Here is a 21,505-nt window from a genome sequence, read left to right on the forward strand (position 1 = left end):
GGAATTTGTCCCTAATCGCCCCATTTTACCGGTACTGAATTTAGATATGGTAGTAGTAGTAGTTTTATTTTTCCAAATGGAAAGGCAAAGGTATCGTACCATGAAATGTGATGAGATCATAATATATGGGATGAAATATAATCTCAATAAAATGGTGGTCATTTACTGAGATTTTTTCAGTGGACTTTTTGAAGGATTCCGAGAAGTTACGTCCAGCGGCTTTGTTTCATTTTCCCACACTGTGCACATTCCTTTTTTTTTCTACCTAAGCTGACATAATAATAATAAAATGTACGTAAGGGCTTATTTCTAGCAACATTAACCACAATTAACTTATTCAATACTGTAAATAATGATGAGAGCGATTATTGATTCCGAAGAAAACAATTAACAACTTAATTTTAGCTGCAGAAAAAAACAGATTTCTCTTAAACCTGGGTGAGAATATAAAAATCGTTTTCTGAATATGAAACGATATTTATTTGTCTATCAAATTAAGTTAAAACCATCATGACCCGACAACTTTTTTTAGGGGCCCAAACGCCCTAAGAAAATGGGCATTGTCCTTTATGAAATAACATCGTGTGAAGAGACGACATCAATAAATAATAATAATAATAATATAACTCTTTATTTGACACCACATGTACAGAGTAAGCATATAAAACAAATAATAGACCGTGACATAAATTGGCGGCCTTATCGCTGAAAGCGATCTCTTCCAGGCAACCTTGCAGGGAGATGAATAAGCAAACTAGCATGGCCGGTGCTATATCTTAATAAACTTACATAAAATATATACATATATACACATGTGAAAAATAAATACAATATAAGATATACAATATTACATACGATTAAATACAAATAAATACTAAAAATATGCAAGTAAATACAAAATAAGTAGCAACTTATCGCCTTGAGAGGTTATTTCAGCGTAGCGTTAACTAGTAGGTGAGGTCACGGGGCTCAAACCTGACGACGTTGCTAACACGAACCCTAGCAGAGCCGTGTTTTGCAGAATCTACCACCGGATCGGAAACGCGACTCACTGAGAAGATCCGGCGAGAAACTCAGTGGGCTGTGTCTGTCGGTTAATTTACTCGCCGAGCCCTTCGTCACAAGCGACGGGTTCGACGAGAACGATGACCGGTGCTTGAGGTACCTAAAAGCACGTCGCGTTTCCGATCCGGTGCTAGATTCTACGAAGCACTGCTCTTGCTAAGGCTAGTGTTAGCACCGTCATCAGGCTAGAACCCTGTGAGCTCACCTACTCATTCTGTATAATATCTCGAGGTTAATAGAATAGGTAGCAAAAAAAAAAACCGGTACACTTATGGGGTATTAATTAAAAAATGGGTCGCGATTCCGATTCAGTGGCGATTCTTTTGGAACGAAGTTCCTTATCGCGCGTTGTGGAAGGGGGCTAGACGGAAAAAATTCTTACGAAAAGTTGTCACGACACTTTTTAGATCCGTCATTCTGACCAATCAACGTGTAGGCGCTTATCGCGTGACATTGCTCGTATCCGATTGGTCCGCGTAATGAGTACAGTTTCTCGAGATAGCGTTTCAACAATAGTAATTTAGTTCATAGTATTGTTTTTTTCTTCTTCATAATGCCGTAATTTATTATTATAACTTTTAAAAAAAATTACAATTCCTTCACTAATTAATCGAAAGGAACTTCGTTCCATCCGGGTGTCCCTTGACACCTCTGAAGTTTTTTTTTTGTGACCTTCGTAAGCAGACCATCCCATGGCCCACCTGATGGTAAGTGATTACTGTCGCCTATGGACGTTAGCAATGCTAGGGGTAGAGCCAACCTGCTGCCTATCGTTAAGCCCTGCGAGGTACTGCTCTTGCTAGGGCTAGAGCAATTTCTCGCAGGCCATTAGCTACTCGCAAACCCTAAGTAAAGGTTTTCATGATAGCACTATATGAAATGCTTGACTTGAAAAAGTAAATAAAATATTTCCTAATCTTTTTTTCTGGGCCGGGGTCTGAACCTCTTACGAGGTCCCCGCGCTTAGGGAGCGATCTGGGACTAGATAGTCCACAGATGTTGGGAACGGACCGTGGGCCCAAGGATTGTATTTAGTGCTATGTCACTGGATAAATTATAACCTGGCAAGTACGAATTTTTATTTATAATTGGTCTCTACGACATATGTTCCCTTTCGATCTTTAATTAGAAAAGCCCAACAAAAAAGTTAGCTGTCAACATTTTGAAAGGTAAAATTGCTAGATTGCTATGGTTGGAGAAAACGTACAAAAACCGAAAGTTTAAAATTGAAATCATGCTTAAGGTAAGCCCACAATTAGTTTAAAATTAAATACTGTATATTACAAACAAATAATTTACCCTTCACATGATTTTCAGGAAAAAGGACAGATCACTTTTGAGGACAAATGGCCATCAATGCGTCCTATAGTTTTAAAGCTATTAAAGCAAGAGACTGTTACACAAACCGAATGGCAAGATCTTTTTGGTGCAGTACATTCAGTATGTTTGTGGGATGAGAGAGGACCGTACAAATTAAGAGACTCGCTTCAACAAGATATTACAATGTACATAAAACAAGCCCAAGTTCGCGTTTTAGCTCAACGGGAAGATCAAGCACTCTTGAAAGCCTATATTGCGGAGTGGGGAAAGTTTTTTACCCAATGCAATTATCTGCCTACACCCTTTAGACAGTTAGAAAATTCTATTAATAGTATAAGTAAAGTCACTAGTTCTAACACATCCAGTTCACAGAAAAAGAATAACAATAACAACATTGAAGATAGTTTAGTACGGAAACTAATGTTGGATTCATGGAATCAAAGTATCTTTGTGGATATCAAGGAGAGATTACAGGACTCTGCAATGAAACTTGTACAAGCTGAAAGAAATGGTGAATCATTTGATTCTCAGCTTGTAATAGGAGTAAGAGAGTCATATGGTTAGTAAACTATATTTATTACATCTAAGTAAAGGATAAAAGTAGGTAGTTCATAAATTTACTATTGACTATTATTAGTGGTCACTGGCAAAAATTGACCATAATTCAATTAAATTTTAAGTTTCAAAGTTATTAAAGATCTTTTGTCAATGACTATTCCTCTATAATCACAGATTTAGCAAAAGCATAGTTATCTCACTTTAAACAAATTATTTAAACTTTAAAAAAAATAAAAAAATGAAGACTGACTTTTCATATCTTTTGATACTGAGATCATTATTGAAAGAAAAAAAACTCATAAAGCATTACTGAAACCACGATTTGAATGATTTTAGTTAATACCACAATACTATTATAAATAAAAAAGATTGAATCAGCACTAACACACATATATTTTTTCTTAAATGATGTTTAAGTCAATTCCAATTATAGATTTAAGTAAATTGAGCACTCTGTATTAAATAAGAGTAAAACATATGATATTAATAATATTTCCTTAGTTTGACTGCATATTTTCATTAGAAACTAAATATCGTACATTTATGTTTATATGTGTGTCATGTGTCAAAAGCATGGTATAGCAATCGGCACATGTCTTGAGCCCTTGACAATAGTGTGAGGAGCAGTCTGCGCATCGTACACATGGGATTAAAATATATGGTTCACTCATGTATTTAATATAAATTTTAAATTACTTAACTTTGTTCAATTTAGAAAAATATATTAGTAATTTTATAATACTTTTACCTGTGGTTTCGCTCATGTTAATAGTATGACTTCCAAAAGGCTATCAATTAAATATGTTTTATATATATATAGATAAATTACATTAGAATGCAAGGAATAAATAGAGATTTTAGGTAAGTATATGCTGATGTTTTTTTTAATCATACATAAAAAATATTTTGTTAAGCACTTCATTCCATCATAAATTACATGCCATCCATTACATCACTTTCTCCAAAATCGCTAGTACTAGCGGCAGGAACATCATCTTCATCATCATAATATGTGTAATGATCGAAATCATCTGCATATTTGGTATCCGATATGCAATCATCATCACACAACATGAATAATTAATTCTTTAGTCAATGTGTCGATCACATGATCACTTTTCCTATATTCCTTCCACTTTATTCACTTTTTGGCACATTTTATTACAATGAGTGGCAGCCATGAAATTGCCTTTTTATTTGATCAGGTCGGTCACAGCTTTAAAGCTTTAACTAACATTCTTGTTGCTAACATTAAAGTACAGTTAGTTACAAATTGCTGTCTATTTAATTGATGTTATTTTTTATTTTACCAGTATTAGTGCCTATTTTACTACCTAACACTGTATTTTCAATTTGAGAATAATGTTTAAAATAGTACGTTATTAGCATATTATAACAATACTAAGTTGATAAATACTATTCATATACTATTTATATGATATTGATAAACACCGTTTTATTAAAAAGGGGTAATATGGAGGGTTACACTTTTTAAGTTCTATAAAATGTTTTTTCTTTTGACAGTTAATTTGTGCTCAAACACAATAGACAAATTGCAAATCTACAGAGAGAATTTTGAAGCTGCATATATGCAAGCCACAGAAGAATTTTATAAATTGAAAGCAAGTGAACATTTGCTTGCCAATGGAGTTCAGTCATATATGAAGTATGCTGATCAACGTCTCAAAGAAGAAGAGGCTCGTGCTCACCGATATTTGGAGCCAGGAAGTGGTAGTGTAGCTGCATTAACTCAATGTTGTGAAAAAGTACTTATTGGAGAGCATCTTCCAACACTTTTAGCTGAAAGTGCTACATTGATTAAAGCTGGTGAGACAGAAAAGTTGCAACTTATGTTTCGTTTATTGGATAGGGTCCCAGAGGGAGTCGTGCCGATATTGAGAGATTTAGAAGCCCATATAGTATCTGCAGGCTTAGCTGACATGGTTGCATCAGCAGATATCATAACAACAGACTCTGAAAAGTATGTAGAGCGTTTGTTGGATTTATTCAGAAAATTTAGTATGTTAGTTAAAGATGCCTTCTTGGATGATCCAAGGTTTTTAACTGCCAGGGATAAGGCCTATAAATGCGTGGTAAATGATACAACTGTTTTTAAACTTGAGTTGCCTTCATCAACTCTTGCCCGTGGTAGTAAAGGTACAGCTCCTGAAAGCAAGTGCCCTGAACTTCTCGCTAACTATTGTGATATGTTATTACGAAAAACACCTCTAAGTAAAAGATTAACTAGTGAACAGATAGAAATAAGATTAAGAGACGTTTTGTTAGTTTTGAAATATATTGAAAATAAAGATGTATTTATGAGGTATCATAAGGTTCATTTAACAAGAAGATTGATATTAGACTCAAGTGCGGACTCTGAAAAAGAAGAGGATATGGTAGAGTGGTTACGTGAAGTAGGTATGCCGGCAGACTATGTAAATAAATTAGCACGAATGTTTCAAGATGTAAAAGTAAGTGAGGATCTGAATACACAATTTAGGGCAGACACAACTCGTCATGATGCCATAAATATTAAAATACTCAATGCTGGAGCCTGGGCCCGTGGATCTGAAAGAGTAACAGTAAGTCTGCCACTAGAATTAGAAGACTATATTCCTGAAGTTGAAGAGTTTTATAAAAAAAAGCATTCAGGTAGAAAATTGCAGTGGTATCATCACATGAGCAATGGCACTATAACATTTGCTAATTCAGTAGGTCGTTTTGACTTGGATGTTACAACTTTTCAAATGGCAGTGCTATTTGCATGGAATCAAAGACCTATGGAAAAAATAAGTTATGAAAATTTGAGATTAGCAACAGAACTTCCAGACCCTGAACTGAGAAGGACTTTATGGTCTCTTGTGGCTTTCCCAAAATTAAAAAGGCAATTGTTGTGCTATGATCCATTGATTCAAAATCCTAAAGACTTTGTCCAGAATACAATATTTTGGGTAAATCAGGAATTTGCGCTTATTAAGAATGGAAAACCACAACGTAGGGGTAAAATAAATTTGATTGGAAGACTTCAGTTGAGTACAGAGAGATCTCAAATAGAAGATAATCATTCCATTGTGCAGCTAAGAATATTGAGGACTCAAGAGGCAATCATAAAAATACTAAAGATGAGGAAACGCATTACAAACACAGCACTTCAGGTATGGAACTTATATATTTTTGTTTCGATGTACAGTAAAAGCTCTATTTGCAGGCTATATTTTCCCAAAATATGGTGCGAATATGGAAAAGCGCGTTTACAAAGGATGTTCGGTTCGACCTCCTACCTTGGGATCTTTTATATCAATGTGTATGTACTGATTAGATCTATGAATCAAGAAATCTTTAGGCGCGAACGTAGGCCTGAGGTCGCATTTTTTTAATCAGCGAATAGTGAAAGCGCGAATAAGGAGCTTTTACTGTGTGAACTTTGAATATCTGTTCCAAACATGTGTACATGAATGCTTTCCACTAAAAACAAATATGTATATAAATACTTAAGGTAAGTTTTTAAGGTAAGCTTTTTGTGTTAGGAGATTGCATCAGTAAGTACTGTATTCCTTACAGGTTACACTCATAATAGTGCAAAGTGTTCTTCTACCACATGGAGTAGTAGTGTTTTTATATTTCAGTAACCACACTTGATACCAAGTAGATACTGAGCTAGTTCATGCTGCACAAATGATGATTGATTATAATTTTGCCACGACTTAACAAAAGAAAAATTTGAACATAATTAGGTATAATAAATTGGTTTGGAAGAAAGCCTTTGCTTAAATAAATAAGTTTTGACAATGTTTTCGTAATTGCTTTCATGATTCTTAATTCTCCAATAAATGTTATATGGTATTTAAATCATTGAAAAGGTGTGATGGGTTCACATATTCAAATATTACATCTTATTCTAAGCAGCAGAAATTCAGACGATAAGGGCTGACGAAGTGACGAAAATCACCTGCTTAATTGAAGATTTTTCTTATATTGTTCACTAATAAATACATTCTCCTTGTCTCCACCTTATACCACTAAGTGGGATCGGCACTGCCAATGTTTGTATTCTCCTCTATCAGCCGTCATCTCAACACTCACTCCTCTTTCTCTCATATCGTCATTCACACTCCATCCATGTCTTCTTCGGTCGACCTTTTTTCCCCTGCAGGATACCACAATTTCCATACGTCTCCTATTTACGTGCATCTCTACGCATCACAATATGTCCATAACACGCTAACCGTCCGCTCTTTATAAATAAGTTACAAATTTTTATTATTTTTATTCCTTGCAGAGCGAGCTGGTAGAGATTCTAAAAAATATGTTTCTACCATCGAAGAAAATGATAAAAGAGCAACTAGAATGGCTTATTGAACATAAATACATGCGTCGCGACGACGAAGATATTAACACGTTTATATACATGGCCTAAAGTCAATAATGTAAATGAATAAAATCAATAAATTATTTACTCTATCTCTCTGTTTATATATCTATCTCTGTAGTCTCTGTTAATAGTTCAAAATATCATGTGTTGTTTATTAGTAATTGTAAGGTAGGTAACATAAATGCATATTGATATTATGTTAATATTTTATTAAATACATAGAACATAGTTTACATTATTAAATGTAAAAAAAAACATAAAATTAGTTGTTGGCTGGTTCTATAGTTGTACCTCCTTGAATTTGTCCCCAACCAATTAACCTGAAAATAAGTAATAATATGATGACAAAACTCGTTTCAAAGCGCATGTGGTATACCAGTTATGCATTGATACTAACCGCCAGTGATTTTCTACTCTTCTACTCAATGCTACTTTTTCTCCAATTTCCGTGCAAACAGGGTTCGTAAGGGCGATTTTAGCCAAATCAACTTTTGTGGCGATTACTCTGCCGCCAGTACTTAACGATCCAATATTTACGAGGAGGACCTAAAAAATATTTAATGTGCAACTTTAATTACAATAGATGTGTGATCAACCTAACGCCCTAACTAGTGCTAAGACATTACTGTAGTTTCTAAATAATGTACGACTGTTAATTACCTCATTTTTGACTAATTTTTGGACTTTGGCAGCCTTTTTATCTCCTTCAGTGCGCACGCCAAGCAAACGTTTCAAAAGATAATAAGATACTTCGAGTTTGACAAAAATTCCTGGTAAACATCCAACTGCTCCTAATACCTGCGAAATTAACAGAAATAGGTTAGTGCCTATTGTAAAAATATTCATAGAATAGGTATTATTTTTTGCATTTGATGAGTAACGCCGCATCTCTGATATTAGATGGTTAACGGTGCCAAAACCTCAGAAATGTGAATGCTGCCACCCCGCCTAGGGAGTTGTCCAATGTCCCATCCTTCAAACTTTAATTGATAACTGATTATTGGTAGAACTAGACAGGACGGTAGAACCTATCAGTGCCATCGTCAGTAATTAAACTTATAAATATCAATCTTGGAAGTAATTTTTACAGCTGAAAGATGCTTAAAATAAACATACTTGTCCCACAAGTCTATCAGCACGGCACAGCGTTGGTTCGATCTTCGTTCCTACGCCAATAAGACCACCAGGGACGGCATACTGTAGCTCATTCTGCTCGGCAAACAGCGAAACGATGCGCGAAAATATGGGTCGGCAAGTTAATTTACCATCTGCATCCTTACTGACTAAACCAGGCCGCACCTGTGAAATAAGTGTTTATGTCTTGAAAAATATATTAACTACTATTATTTATTTACCATGACAGACAATACGTACTTCGATTTCCATACCGACAGTTAGAACTCCTTGAAGAATTGATCCTCCTGCCACGCCACCCCGTAGATCGTCAACCTCGCAACCAGGCTTATTTACGTCGAATGAACGAATAACAATCATACGAGGAGGCGATGTGAAATCCCTTAGGGGTACGGGAATCTTTTTTGTTATATACTCGCAGAGGACCTTTAAAAAAAATGTTTTTATTGTTAGTTGAAATATTTATTCAATGCTATTATTAAATACTGTATATCGAGGGGTGAAAGGCTATTTGTTTTAAGTGACATTTATCTTTGTATTTAAAGGTGCGTTTTATTTGGTATTGGTATCAAAGGTTCTAAGTTTTTAATTGAACATCAGTTATCTTTACCCCATTCGAACATCTGAAGCATTTTTTTTGTTATATTTTATCCAAATTTTAAGCTTTAAATGACTCCTGTAATGCTGCAAAAATGTCGCTTAAACCAAATAGCTCCAAATAGTTCGATATGATTTATATATAAAGCCCGGGCCTGGCGATAACCCTGAAAGAGTTAGAAACGCGGCAATCCGGGCCTACGATCGATATCCCACGGATTCAAACCGGACTCGGATGCGTCGCTTACAGCGGGAGGTCAAATCCCGCTTAAGCGACGCCCGAAACGAAAACTGGGATAGTTATTTAGAAGAACTCGCGCCCACTCACCAAGCATACTGGCGACTAGCTAGAACCCTCAAGTCCGAAACTATCGCCACTATGCCGCCTCTCGTACGCCCCTCAGGCCAACCACCGGCTTACGATGACGATGACAAGGCAGAGTTGCTGGCCGATGCACTGCAAGAGCAGTGCACCACCAGCACTCAACACGCGGACCCCGAACACACCGAGTTAGTCGACAGGGAGGTCGAGCGCAGAGCGTCCCTGCCGCCCTCGGACGCGTTACCCTCCATTACCACTTCCGAGGTTAAGGAGGCGATCGATAGCCTACAACCACGGAAAGCTCCCGGCTCCGACGACATCCGCAATCGCGCGCTAAAACTGTTACCAGCCCAACTAATAACGATGTTGGCCACCATCTTAAATGCTGCTATGACGAACTGCATCTTTCCCGCGGCGTGGAAAGAAGCTGACGTTATCGGCATACACAAGCCGGGCAAACCGAAGAATGAAACCGCGAGTTACCGCCCCATCAGTCTCCTCCCGGCGATAGGCAAACTATACGAACGGCTCCTTCGTAAACGCCTCTGGGACTTCGTATCCGCGAACAATATTCTTATAGACGAGCAGTTTGGATTCCGCGCCAGACACTCGTGCGTACATCAAGTGCACCGCCTCACGGAGCACATCTTACTAGGGCTGAATAGGCGGAAACCCATCCCGACAGGAGCCCTCTTCTTCGATATAGCGAAGGCGTTCGACAAAGTCTGGCACAACGGTTTGATAAACAAACTGTATATCATGGGAGTGCCAGACAGACTCGTGCTCATCATACGAGACTACTTGTCGAACCGTTCGTTCCGATATCGAGTCGAGGGAGCGCGTTCCCGGCCCCGTCACGTCACAGCCGGAGTCCCGCAAGGCTCCGCCCTCTCCCCGTTACTATTTAGTTTGTATATCAATGATATACCCCGGTCTCCGGAGACCCATCTGGCGCTCTTCGCCGATGACACCGCCATCTACTACTCGTGTAGGAAGAAGGCGTTGCTTCATCGACGACTTCAGACCGCAGCTACCACCATGGGACAGTGGTTCCGGAAGTGGCGCATCGACATCAACCCCACGAAAAGCACAGCGGTGCTCTTCAAAAGGGGTCGCCCTCCGAACACCACGCTGAGCATCCCCCTCCCGACTAGGCGCGTCAACACCTCCGCCCCCGCCATTCGCCCAATCACGATGTTCGACCAGCCCATACCGTGGGCCCCGAAGGTCAAATATTTAGGCGTCACCCTCGACAGTAGGATGACATTCCGCCCCTACATCAAGACGGTACGCGACCGTGCCGCCTTCATTCTAGGACGTCTCTACCCGATGATATGTAGGCGAAGTAAAATGTCCCTTAGAAATAAGGTGACACTCTACAAAACTTGCATACGCCCCGTCATGACCTATGCAAGTGTAGTGTTCGCTCACGCGGCCCGCATACACTTAAAACCATTCCATTAACTACATTCCCTATCCTGCGGACAGAATGGAAAGCAGTCGACGTCGCCCAAAACACGTCATCTCGGATCCTCCCGATCCACTAACGGTGCTTCTAGGTACTTCAAGCACCGGTCACCGTTCTCGTCGAACCCGTCGCTTGCGACGAAGGGCTCGACGAGTAAATTAACTCTCAGACACAGCCCACTGAGTTTCTCGCCGGATCTCAAGGCTCTCAGCTTAGGTAGAAAAAAAAAAAAAAAAACCCTGAAGCTTGGTAACACTACACAGTTGACCTATCTTGCTGTAAACACCTAGAAAATAAAAGAGAGGCGTAGTCATAGTTTTATTACGACTGAACGATGATTTATTTATTATTTATCAATCGCGGTTATAAAAATCTTCCCACTTTTTTTTTATAAATGATTTTTTTAACAATTGTATGTAATAAGTGTCTATGGTGCTATTTATGTCTTATTATGGTCGTAAACAGATAAATGAAACTTCCGGTCACCGTACGCACGAACAGTTACAAACCTGGAACCTACCCGAGCCTAACACTAGTCTGATTTTTATTACACGATATAATTCTATATCGATTTTATTCACGTCATACCACACGTCGAGCTTCGGACTCGAATTCTCAGTGGCTTAATGACCACGTAGGCTTCACAGAATCTTGTCATACAGGCATTATCCGTGTATATTTTTGGACCAGTTTCAAATTCTTCTACAAGAGCGAGCGTGGTATTTGGGACTACCTTTACCGAAGAGTGGGTCCCTGTAGATGACTAGCGGCGCTTTAAGCGAACTACTAAATGACACCCCTGCACTGTTCGCTAAAGCGTCCAAGCCTTGCCCGAGAGAGGTAGGACGTAATGATTAACAATGTAACGTCTTTGGGGATGCCTGACTGACGCCGTCGAAAGTGACACTACGTCGGCCATCATCTTTGGCAATCTGCTAGGCCAGCCAGGTGGTGCCCTCGCTGGACCAGTGTGCTTAGTGCGAGTTTTTTATCGTTCTCCATAGCGTAAAAGTTAGCTCATATTTGTATGGAATGGGATCGATTGCCTACGTTTTCCGCTAGGGGCGCTGTTCCAACTGCATACAAAATTGGGCTGTTTTACGCGATCGAGAACGTTAAAAAACTCGCACTAAGCACACAGAGTCAGAGTGCCGGGTCGGAATGCGATATGCCACCAGCCGGTACCTTTTAAGTATGAACTCTGCTACGCACCAAAGTGCATTAGCGTGGTGCGCGGTACCGAATTTCCTGTTTATCCAAACCAAATCAACGAAAATGACCACATCCCATAGGGGCTAAAGTTGGGTCTGGATAAGCCCTCCTTCCGCCATCAGCTCGAATAAGGTGGATCGGTATGCCAAGGGAAGAGCTCTCGCTCACTGCGCCGCTGATTTTTGCGAAATGGTGGGATCTCAGAACACGAGTATCTGCTTACAAGGCTCATCGCTTCTTGATTACGTAGAACTACTACTATCTGCTATGACATATGTATACGGCAACATACGGTTAAAAATTAAGGTAGCCGCCTCTATACATTCCTTTTTTATTTAAACTTGAATGGAAGCGTGGTGCACAAATCACGCTAAAACTAAAATTCGACCATAAATCAGGTGGTGGAATAAAATTATTTGAAGGCCATTGAAACATTTTAAATTAATAACTAATAAATAAGGTACATATTTGGTTTTAACTGAACTCATTTTATTCTACGAAGTAAAATGCTAAAATAAAAAATATTTTTAGTTCATGTTGTTTATGACAGTTCAGTAACTTTTCGCTTACACTCAAGGTACTTCTTAATTATTAAATTAATATACCTAATATCTATAATACTTTCATTGAAGATATTATTAGTATGATTGAACAAACCTCAATATTATATTTGAGTTGAGCCGATATGGGTATAATAGGTGCACCTTCAGCCACAGTCCCTTGAACGAATTTTACAATTTGCTCATGCTGTTCTTTAGCTTGTCCCTCTTTAACTAAATCGATCTTGTTTTGTAATATCAAGATATGCTTTAGTTTCATTATCTCAATGGCTGCTAAGTGTTCACTAGTTTGGGGCTGTGGGCAAGATTCGTTGCCTGAAAATGTGAAAATCTTAAGTTACAGCAAATAGGTAAATCATGACGCAAATTTGGTTTAGCAATAAACTTTAACAATAAATTTTAATAATCAACTAACTTGGGGGCGCACTAATTAGCAATTCTGACTCCTGGGCCGAGAGTTGTGGTTCGCGTTTGCCATTTCATACAAAAATTCATTTAATAAGCCGGATTGTTTACTCTTTGTCTAGGTGTTTATTATCTATATTTTATAGCAATATATTCACGTACAAAAAAGGTATATCAGTATTGACATGGATCTCTAGTTTTCATAAAACATGGAATTTTGGTTTGGAGCCATATTCTGAATCATGTGTGGCTTTTTCGCAATTATTAATTTATTTAAATTATCGGTCATCGTAACAAAACCATATTTAGTCAATGCAATATTAAAATGCAAAAGTACATACTTGTAATAGTAAGATGCATGCTAATAGAATGCCAATTATTGTGCATTGACAGTCAGGTTAGTTTCCATTGAAAAAGATAAAATTGAAAGTTTACCTTAGTTTTTAAAAATTCATTATTTTTTTAATTTAAATCTTGTTATTTAATTTTAAATAATTTGATTTAAATACCCGCAATGAGTAGTAATGCTGCGTCCATCACGGCAGCACCGTTAAGCATAGTTGCCATAAGGATGTCGTGACCAGGGCAGTCTACAAAGCTCACGTGGCGAACTAGTTGGAAGCGACCCGTACACGCAGGCCGAAGACACGGAAAGCTGTCATCCTTAGATGAGCCGCCGGATATAAAGCTGGTTGGCCGCGGACATTTAGGATTGTCGCATTGGTAGATTTTTGCATTTGCATAACCTAAGGAAAAACCGAGACATGTGTTAATACGAATATAATTTTTCTGTGAATAATATCTTTCATGATTTCTATAGAATACCATATTGAAACAAAATAAATATAGTATTAATTTCATATTGTCAAGATCGATTTAAATAAAACCATACTTAGGCAACCATTTTTTATTATTTAGTCTATCTTAAAAATATACACAACAATACATATACATAATTGTAATATTTCATAATACTTATATTAAAAAAACGTTAAATAGGTAAGACTTAAGATTTAACAAAATGAGTTTGTGTTTGTTTTCATTCCTAGAAGGCACAAATTGGTACCAGTTTGGTTTTGTTTATTTAAAGTAGCAGAATAACTAACAATTAACATTTAGAGGTATTTAAATATATTTAGGTTTTTTAGTCTGTTGGTCCATTGTTATCCTGGTTACATAGATTAATTGGCCAAATCGATATGAGTCAAAAAGACGGACAGATTCTCGATACTAATACATTTTGGCTAAGTCTTGTAGTATGTTCTCTGTGAGTGTATTTTAAATTTTGTCTGGTATGCACTAATACATTCATCTATTACGTCATAATAGACCATTCAATTCCTATGTTAGCTTTTAAAGATTTTTTTATTCGCGGATCTAATGGATACATAAACATAGATATATCATTCCAATATATCCAACAGACTTTCCTTTGTAAATGCGTCGCCAAATGGACTGATAATAAAGTAAAATAGACCTTATTACAAATATGCCTAAAGTATGTTGTATGTAAATCAACCATATTTCTGTACATTTTTAAATGCGGCCACATGAGACGTTCTGTCCTATGGTAAGAGCCACATTACCATTCCATATTCACGGTTTTTGTATTCGCGGCATATTTACGGAATATATTATTATATACCCCGCGAATAAGGAGCTCTTTACTATATTCTTTCTTTGAATCACTTCCAACCATGACCTGTTAATTAAGACAATTGCTAAACATCATATTACACGCACATACTCGCATAGGTGAGCTATGAATACTTTCAGCATATCTAGCTAATAAGACTTGCAGCTAGCTTGAGCCGCATACATCATGCTTGTCCAAGGTATGTGTTTTTGATTATTATTAGTATTTTATTTTGTAAAAACCTTACCAAATTTACAGTCTATTTGTATATTTTCCTTATTTGATATCTATCATATCAAATAATAATACAAAAAAAATTAAATGATTTTCAGTCATTGGTTTTTTATTTTGTTGGAAGTTTTATGACCACCACACCACCACAGTATAAGGGCTCTCCTTAAGCCCATTTGTAGAACATTTTATAGAGGTTAGGTTATATTGAAGGAAGATATACAAATATCCTCCAATTTTTTGAGATTGTAAAGGTATGTTACTATATTTTCACAATGTAATCTATTATAAAGTTTATAACTAGAACAAATATTTTCTGCATTTCATAGCACCACATTTGCATTCAGTACGGTTTCGCAACATTGCCATGTTTTGTTGTTGAATTTCAAACCTTGATTTTAAAGGAGAAGCTGGAGAAGAAGCAGTCCCTATCTCTGAAACATTACTTAGACTAATATCATCATTATAACTCGATTTAATTAGGAGAGAAGAACCATCATCAGTATTATCATCAATGTCAGATGATTTTTGTAAATAGTCAAAGCATATTTCTTCTCCAATCTCAATATCTCGAGTAGCAAATAAAGCTAGCATTGGAAGATTAGGATCTAGGCAGTCAGCCCATACTGCCCATACACCCAGATTTGGATCACATGAATGATTGATGAAATGTGATATATTTCCTAAATGTGCAGCATCAACAACATATGGGTTTTCAACAGAATTAAAATCAAGATCAAACAGATAAGTCAATCCATTTGCATCATATTCTTTTCCTCGTTTTTCAGCTTCTTCGAATGAGATAACTTCGCCGATATATTGACATATGAATTGTCCTTCTCTAATTTTTTGCTCGGTTTTTACACCCCATCCACACCCATTTGATGTTTTGAAAATAGTTAATTTAATGTTTCGTCCATTTTGTACAACTCGATTGCTGCATTCAGACGAACATTTGCATGCTTTGTTACATTCATAAATTGGTGTGCCTGGTGCAACACGAAGTCTCTTATTAATGGTATAGGCAAAGAAGCCTGCTTGCATCCCACAACAAGACTTAGATCTGCAATTACAAGCTGTACACTCACAGCCTATTGGAGGTTCATCCGGAATTATGACACCAGTGCCAGGTATTGATTGATTTATGTATGTGAAATTTTCTGGTGGTCCAGCAAAATCTACATTATTTTGTACTGATATTTTTTTTGACTTATCAACCTGATTTAAATGATCCTCCCATTCTTTCAATTGCATTAATTGTTTACATCTCTTCCTAACCAATGCATATAATTGTAGGATATCTCTAGTTTCTTCAACCAGTGTGGCTCCACAATGCTCCTCTTTCTCAGTTAAGAACAGTATTGACAAAAATTTTAATTGTAAATTCTCTTTTATTTTGCTGAGATCTGCATCTTCAAATTCAGTAAATCTTTCAATGAGATTATTATCTTCTAAGAGGTTGCCAAATGAGATTTCTTCTTTGAGTTTTTGTATTTTAACACAGAATCTAGTTTCTTCTTCATCCAAAAAATTTTTTATTATTGCAGGACAGTTATCTAGGTTTTCAATAGGTTCCCAAGTATTTTCACTATCAGACCATCCTTTCCATTTCACATGAAAGTATTCTTTTCCATTTTCATACTTGAACCCTAGTATTTTCTCAACAATATATTCTTCTGCATTTTTTATATTGTTTCTCTTTTTTTTCTTAATAGCTGGTGCATCTTCATGTTCTACAGGTATAGCTCTCTTTTTTACTTTTCTAACTTTTTCAATAAATATACTTTCATGTTTTTCATCTGCTCTTTCGCGATACAATTTTACAACTGAATCCGACAGGCGCTCTGCAACATACCATGTTTTTTCAATTAACACATTGAAAAATGTGAAATCAGAAGATTTTTCAAAATGTATACATGAACTTGAGTAGAACTTTAAATAAAATTATTGAAAAGTACTACACATGGTACATTGCAAAGCATCTGTTTAATAAATAATCTGGCCATAAGTAGTGTTACTTATTATACTAATTTTATAAGAATTTTAATTTGTACACGTGATTTAATCAATCCATTGAATTTCAATATCATTTGTTTTCATAGGAATAGGATTCACTTTTAAAGTTACCCTGTACAGATTTTCTTATATTGGTACCAATATTTTATTTACTTTAAATTGAATCTAAGTGTGATTACTCAATACAAAAGTATGTGAGGAACTATTACTCACTAGACTAATAGGTACAATAAGACATCTTCTGTTTGTAATATAAGAATATCTGGCCATTCAAATGATAGTCATACTTTAGCACAATAAAAACTGTGAACAAAAAACCAATCTCGAAATATACAATTTTATGTAAAGACATTTCTTCAACGAGATCTAAATCCATGAAGCGAACTTAAACCATAGCCACAATTTGTTTACCTTTTTGACCAATCATTAAAAAATTAAGTTATGTTAATTTTTATGAGGCCTAGATTTTTAAAAATACAACATAGAAAATAAAGCAGTTATGAGTTATGATACTTAAGACAACTGTTTTCTTTAATTTTTATTGTAAATAGTGTTTTGTTTGTAACAATTTGTATGGCAAGACTATATATTTGTAATCCCCAATCAACTTTTTAGTTTAATTTGAGTTAAAAACATCTATACAGTTACTTGTTAATAAATTTAAGACTAACCAGTTATGTATATATAAAATTAAACTTACCTAATTTGATCGTAATATTTCTTTCCAATTCATTCTTAAACCTTACAGTTTGTACTCCTGAAATAGCCTTCACAACAGTAGATTTTCCATGAGCTACATGTCCAATTGTACCGATGTTAATCGTCGCCTGCCTTGATATGACTTCGGGAGAGAGAGCAGATAATTTTGTGACATCCTGAAATCACCAGGGTGTTGGTGTTGTATAGGTTATATAGTTAATTGTTTCACTCGTAAAAGTCCATATCACAGTGGAATTTAACGATACCTAAATAATTATTTATATTTCTTGGACAATTGACGTAGATTTTCTTTATTTTTACTTACCAATTTAGATAAGTCTTGCTGATGCAAGTTTGATTGAGTAGTTCGCCCTTCGTTCGAAGCCATAATGGTTGTGTTAGACCTATTATATTTGAATTAGCAAAATGTTTTAGAAAAAATATTCTATAATAGTTTTCATTTACAGCTGTGAATGTTAAACAAAAACAGAAACGTATGCAACCTTAAAATCTGAAGTAGGTACCTACGAAGCACACAACGAGAACGTCAACGTTAACGAAGGCGTGCGCGGTGTTGTCGTATATTTTAATGTTGATAAAATTTATTTTAAAAACAAAACGAAAATAAATAGTTAAAATTCTAGTTATTATTATACCAATTACACAGATACAATTAAATCAAGTCATAATAAAAAAAGAAGGTATTTTTCATTTACTTATATTTTGAGGTTAACATGCTTTTTTTATTGTCCTTGTAAACAGATGACTTTAATAAAATAAAACAAGGTTTTCAAGACATAGGTACTTAACGTAAGATATATGTATTAATAATAGGTGGCAAAAATGACAATGTGTTCGATGTATAATAATTCAAATAATAGAATATGGAAAAGATGGTTAAAACATTCCTCCCCATCTACATCTTGTTGATCAGACGGCGGGGTGCCTGTATACGTCGATTAATTCGACGTGGAGCAAATGGCACAGGAGTGGAGACCGGAATAGGTGAGGAGTATAACTTCGATGCTGTGAAGGTGAATTTAGAGAAATTGGTACATTTGTAGGCGACTGCGATGTTACTGCTGCCGAATTCTTGCTAATAGTTAGCCTTTCGCTTATTGTTGTTTCCATTCTAATATTTCTAATATCTGGAGAAGCAGTCGCCGGCAGCATAGAAGAATGCACCCTTTCATTCCTCGGGGTTTCGGAGGTGGAGGACACCCGTGGTCTGATGTGATCAGCGTGTCTTCGTTTATCTAGTCCTCCTGCTGTTGAAACAATACATGAATATTTATGTTTTCGGGATGTAATTACCGTTGGTTCCCATATTTTATCATTTCGTATTTTAATATATATTTCGTCACTTGGTCGGTAGCTCGATGATGTGGTACGAATATATTTTTTTACTTGTAAATACTGCATTATTCTTCTTTTGTCTGGCCGAATGTTGGAAAATATGCAATTCAATTGTCGTCCAAACATCATCTTAGTTGGAGATTTACCGGTGGACGCGTGCGGAGTAAAAAAAATTCCAATAGTCAGCGCTCGAGATTTGTATTGTCTACCGATGGATTTGTGTTGTCTACCGATGCCATTCTTATTTCGAATGTTCTGACTAAACGTTCTGCCAGCCCATTTGTCCGAGGATGATATGGAGATGATGTGACATATAACTGCTTTGTGCAATATTCTTTAAATTCATAAGATGTAAATTGAGGTCCAATAACGAATATAATCATTTTTGGTAAACCAAATGTATAAAATATGTTATCTAGTGTAAGACAAAATGATCTGGTGTTGATGTGTTTCATCAGTCGTATTTCCACCCATTTGGAGAGAGCGTCGCACAATACCAACCAATACGATCCTTCGAACGGTCCAGCAAAGTCGATATGGATTCTCTCCCATACTTCTTCCAGTATGGACCAGGAAAATACAGGAAGTTCAGGTTTACAAGGACGGTTCTGTTGGCATCTGGTACATTTCTTGACAAAAAACTTCAGAGGTGTCAAGAGACACCCGGATGGAACGAAGTTCCTTTCGATTAATTAGTGAAGGAATTGTAATTTTTTTTTAAAGTTATAATAATAAATTACGGCATTATGAAGAAGAAAAAAACAATACTATGAACTAAATTACTATTGTTGAAACGCTATCTCGAGAAACTGTACTCATTACGCGGACCAATCGGATACGAGCAATGTCACGCGATAAGCGCCTACACGTTGATTGGTCAGAATGACGGATCTAAAAAGTGTCGTGACAACTTTTCGTAAGAATTTTTTCCGTCTAGCCCCCTTTCACAACGCGCGATAAGGAACTTCGTTCCAATAATTCTATGTCTTCGTCAAGGCTAGGCCACCAGACATAGTAACGTGAAAGTGCTTTCATAGCAGACATGCCAGGATGTCCTCGATGAAGGTATGTAAGAATGGCCTTGTAGTGCCGCTGTAGGTATAACGATGCGTCCTTGCCTCATAAGTATCTTATTTTCAACAGATAATTCATTCCGGTTTCTGTAGAATAGTTTCATTTCTAGATTATATTCTGATTCTCTGCGGCCGGTTTTTAAATTTTGACAAACTTTTGTGAGTATATGAGATTTTTTGAAGTTTTTTTCATAAGTAACTGTTCTGATAGGTTAAGGTCAGTCATTCGAGTGCTCAGAAGACGTAGTATGTACAAGCCCTTCTGTCTCGGAGTGTTCCGTTTCAGGGTTTGGTAATCTGGAAAGGTAGTCAGCTAACGTATTATTTTCACCTTTCCTGTAGTAAATGTCATATTGATAACTTCCCACTACTAGGGCCCATCTTACCAATTGGTTATTGGCTAGTTTAGGAAGGTTACGGCGTGCTCCCATAATATGTATAAGAGGCTTATGGTCCGTAACTAGAATAAATTTCGTTCCTCTCAATTACTGATCTATTTTTTAATACCAAATACTATATACTAAAGCCTCACGATCAATAACGAAATATGTCATTGCCGCTGATCGTAGTTTCCTTTAAGTAAAAGCAATTAATTTTAAAAAAAGAACATTGGTCTCTTTAATTAATTATGGTTTCTTTTTATTATTTTATTGTTTACTCAAGGAGATTCATGTTTTTACATTGTAACACGACAGCAAAAAAAGTATAATAGATTTTGAGTATTTCTCGTTCTCTTTTGGTAGAATTTAGTAGATTTTAACCTCCATAAGCATTAGATTCGTCAAATAAAACCTGGTCACACTGCTAATAATATACTGTGCACGGACTTTTTGGCGGGAACGCGAGGAGAGCAGTTGTGTGATTTGTTTTATTTTGTCTATTTAGTGTTTCTTCGGGTTTAAATGTGTAATAATGGTGGTTTATTAACTGTTTAATATCTGTGAAAGTGCACAAATGTGGGAAAATGAAACAAAGCTGCTGGACGTAACTTCTCGGGTTCCTCCAAAAAGTCCACTGAAAAAATCTCAGTAAATGACCACCATTTTACTGCGATTATCTTTCATCCCATATCATCTCATTAAATTTCATCCCAGTTGATTAATGTCTCAAATCAATCATCTTCATTTCATTTCACTCCATATTATCATTTTTCATAAAATTAAGAATATAAATTAAAATAAGACATGACTTAAAGGTCTTAGTTACCAGGTCATAAAATCTCTTAAAAAAAAAAAAAAAATACTGTGCACGACTTTTTGGCGGGAACGCGAGGAGTGAAGTTGTGTGATTTGTTTTATTTTGTCTATTTAGTGTTTCTTCAGGTTTAAATGTGTAATAACGGTGGTTTATTAACTGTTTAATATCTGTGAAAGTGCACAAATGTGGGAAAATGAAACAAAGCCGCTGGACGCAACTTCTCGGGTTCCTCCAAAAAGTCCACTGAAAAAATCTTAGTAAATGACCACCATTTTACTAAGATT

The 21,505-nt window shown here is 36.3% G+C and overlaps 2 protein-coding genes across 3 annotated transcripts; one reads left to right on the plus strand and one right to left on the minus strand.

Moving 5' to 3' along the window:
- Window positions 1–1,479: 1,479 nt before the first annotated feature.
- Cul5 (cullin 5) lies at window positions 1,480–7,404 on the plus strand. Its single transcript, XM_089737428.1, has 4 exons — window positions 1,480–2,308; window positions 2,383–2,944; window positions 4,468–6,098; window positions 7,223–7,404. Exons 1-4 carry the CDS (start codon window positions 2,300–2,302, stop codon window positions 7,358–7,360), a joined length of 2,340 nt encoding a protein of 779 aa, XP_089593554.1. The 5' UTR covers window positions 1,480–2,299; the 3' UTR covers window positions 7,361–7,404.
- Window positions 7,405–7,503: 99 nt separating this feature from the next.
- Eif2g (translation initiation factor 2 gamma subunit) lies at window positions 7,504–18,545 on the minus strand. Of its 2 annotated transcripts, XM_028182259.2 has the most exons (9): window positions 17,921–18,545; window positions 17,597–17,771; window positions 13,523–13,759; window positions 12,706–12,923; window positions 8,690–8,875; window positions 8,432–8,614; window positions 7,976–8,113; window positions 7,713–7,861; window positions 7,504–7,635 (listed from the first exon to the last, which is right to left on the minus strand). In XM_028182259.2, the coding sequence occupies exons 1-9, from the start codon at window positions 17,981–17,983 to the stop codon at window positions 7,578–7,580; spliced, it is 1,407 nt and encodes a 468-aa protein (XP_028038060.1). In that variant the 5' UTR covers window positions 17,984–18,545; the 3' UTR covers window positions 7,504–7,577. The 2 variants fall into 2 exon arrangements, with proteins under 2 accessions (XP_028038060.1, XP_089593555.1); XM_089737429.1 differs by lacking the exons at window positions 7,504–7,635; window positions 7,713–7,861; window positions 7,976–8,113; ... (2 more) ...; window positions 12,706–12,923; window positions 13,523–13,759 and adding an exon at window positions 13,906–16,724 and having other exon boundaries at window positions 17,921–18,175.
- Window positions 18,546–21,505: the final 2,960 nt, after the last annotated feature.

Source organism: Bombyx mandarina, chromosome 23 (genome assembly GCF_030267445.1).
Source record: "Bombyx mandarina strain Sakado chromosome 23, ASM3026744v2".
NCBI classification, from domain to species: domain Eukaryota; kingdom Metazoa; phylum Arthropoda; class Insecta; order Lepidoptera; family Bombycidae; genus Bombyx; species Bombyx mandarina.

Bases quoted from the DNA above. Each gene is read 5' to 3' on its own strand.
- Eif2g (XM_089737429.1), bottom strand. From the start codon at position 17,983: ATGGCTTCGAACGAAGGGCGAACTACTCAATCAAACTTGCATCAGCAA. The intron at 17,772-17,920 runs GTAAGTAAAAAT...TGGTGATTTCAG, and splicing joins AGCAAGACTTATCTAAATTG to GATGTCACAAAATTATCTGC. The intron at 16,725-17,596 runs GTAAGTTTAATT...GGTATGTTGCAG, and splicing joins AAATATTACGATCAAATTAG to AGCGCCTGTCGGATTCAGTT.
- Cul5 (XM_089737428.1), top strand. The intron at 2,945-4,467 runs GTTAGTAAACTA...TTCTTTTGACAG, and splicing joins AGGAGTAAGAGAGTCATATG to TTAATTTGTGCTCAAACACA. The intron at 6,099-7,222 runs GTATGGAACTTA...TATTCCTTGCAG, and splicing joins TTACAAACACAGCACTTCAG to AGCGAGCTGGTAGAGATTCT.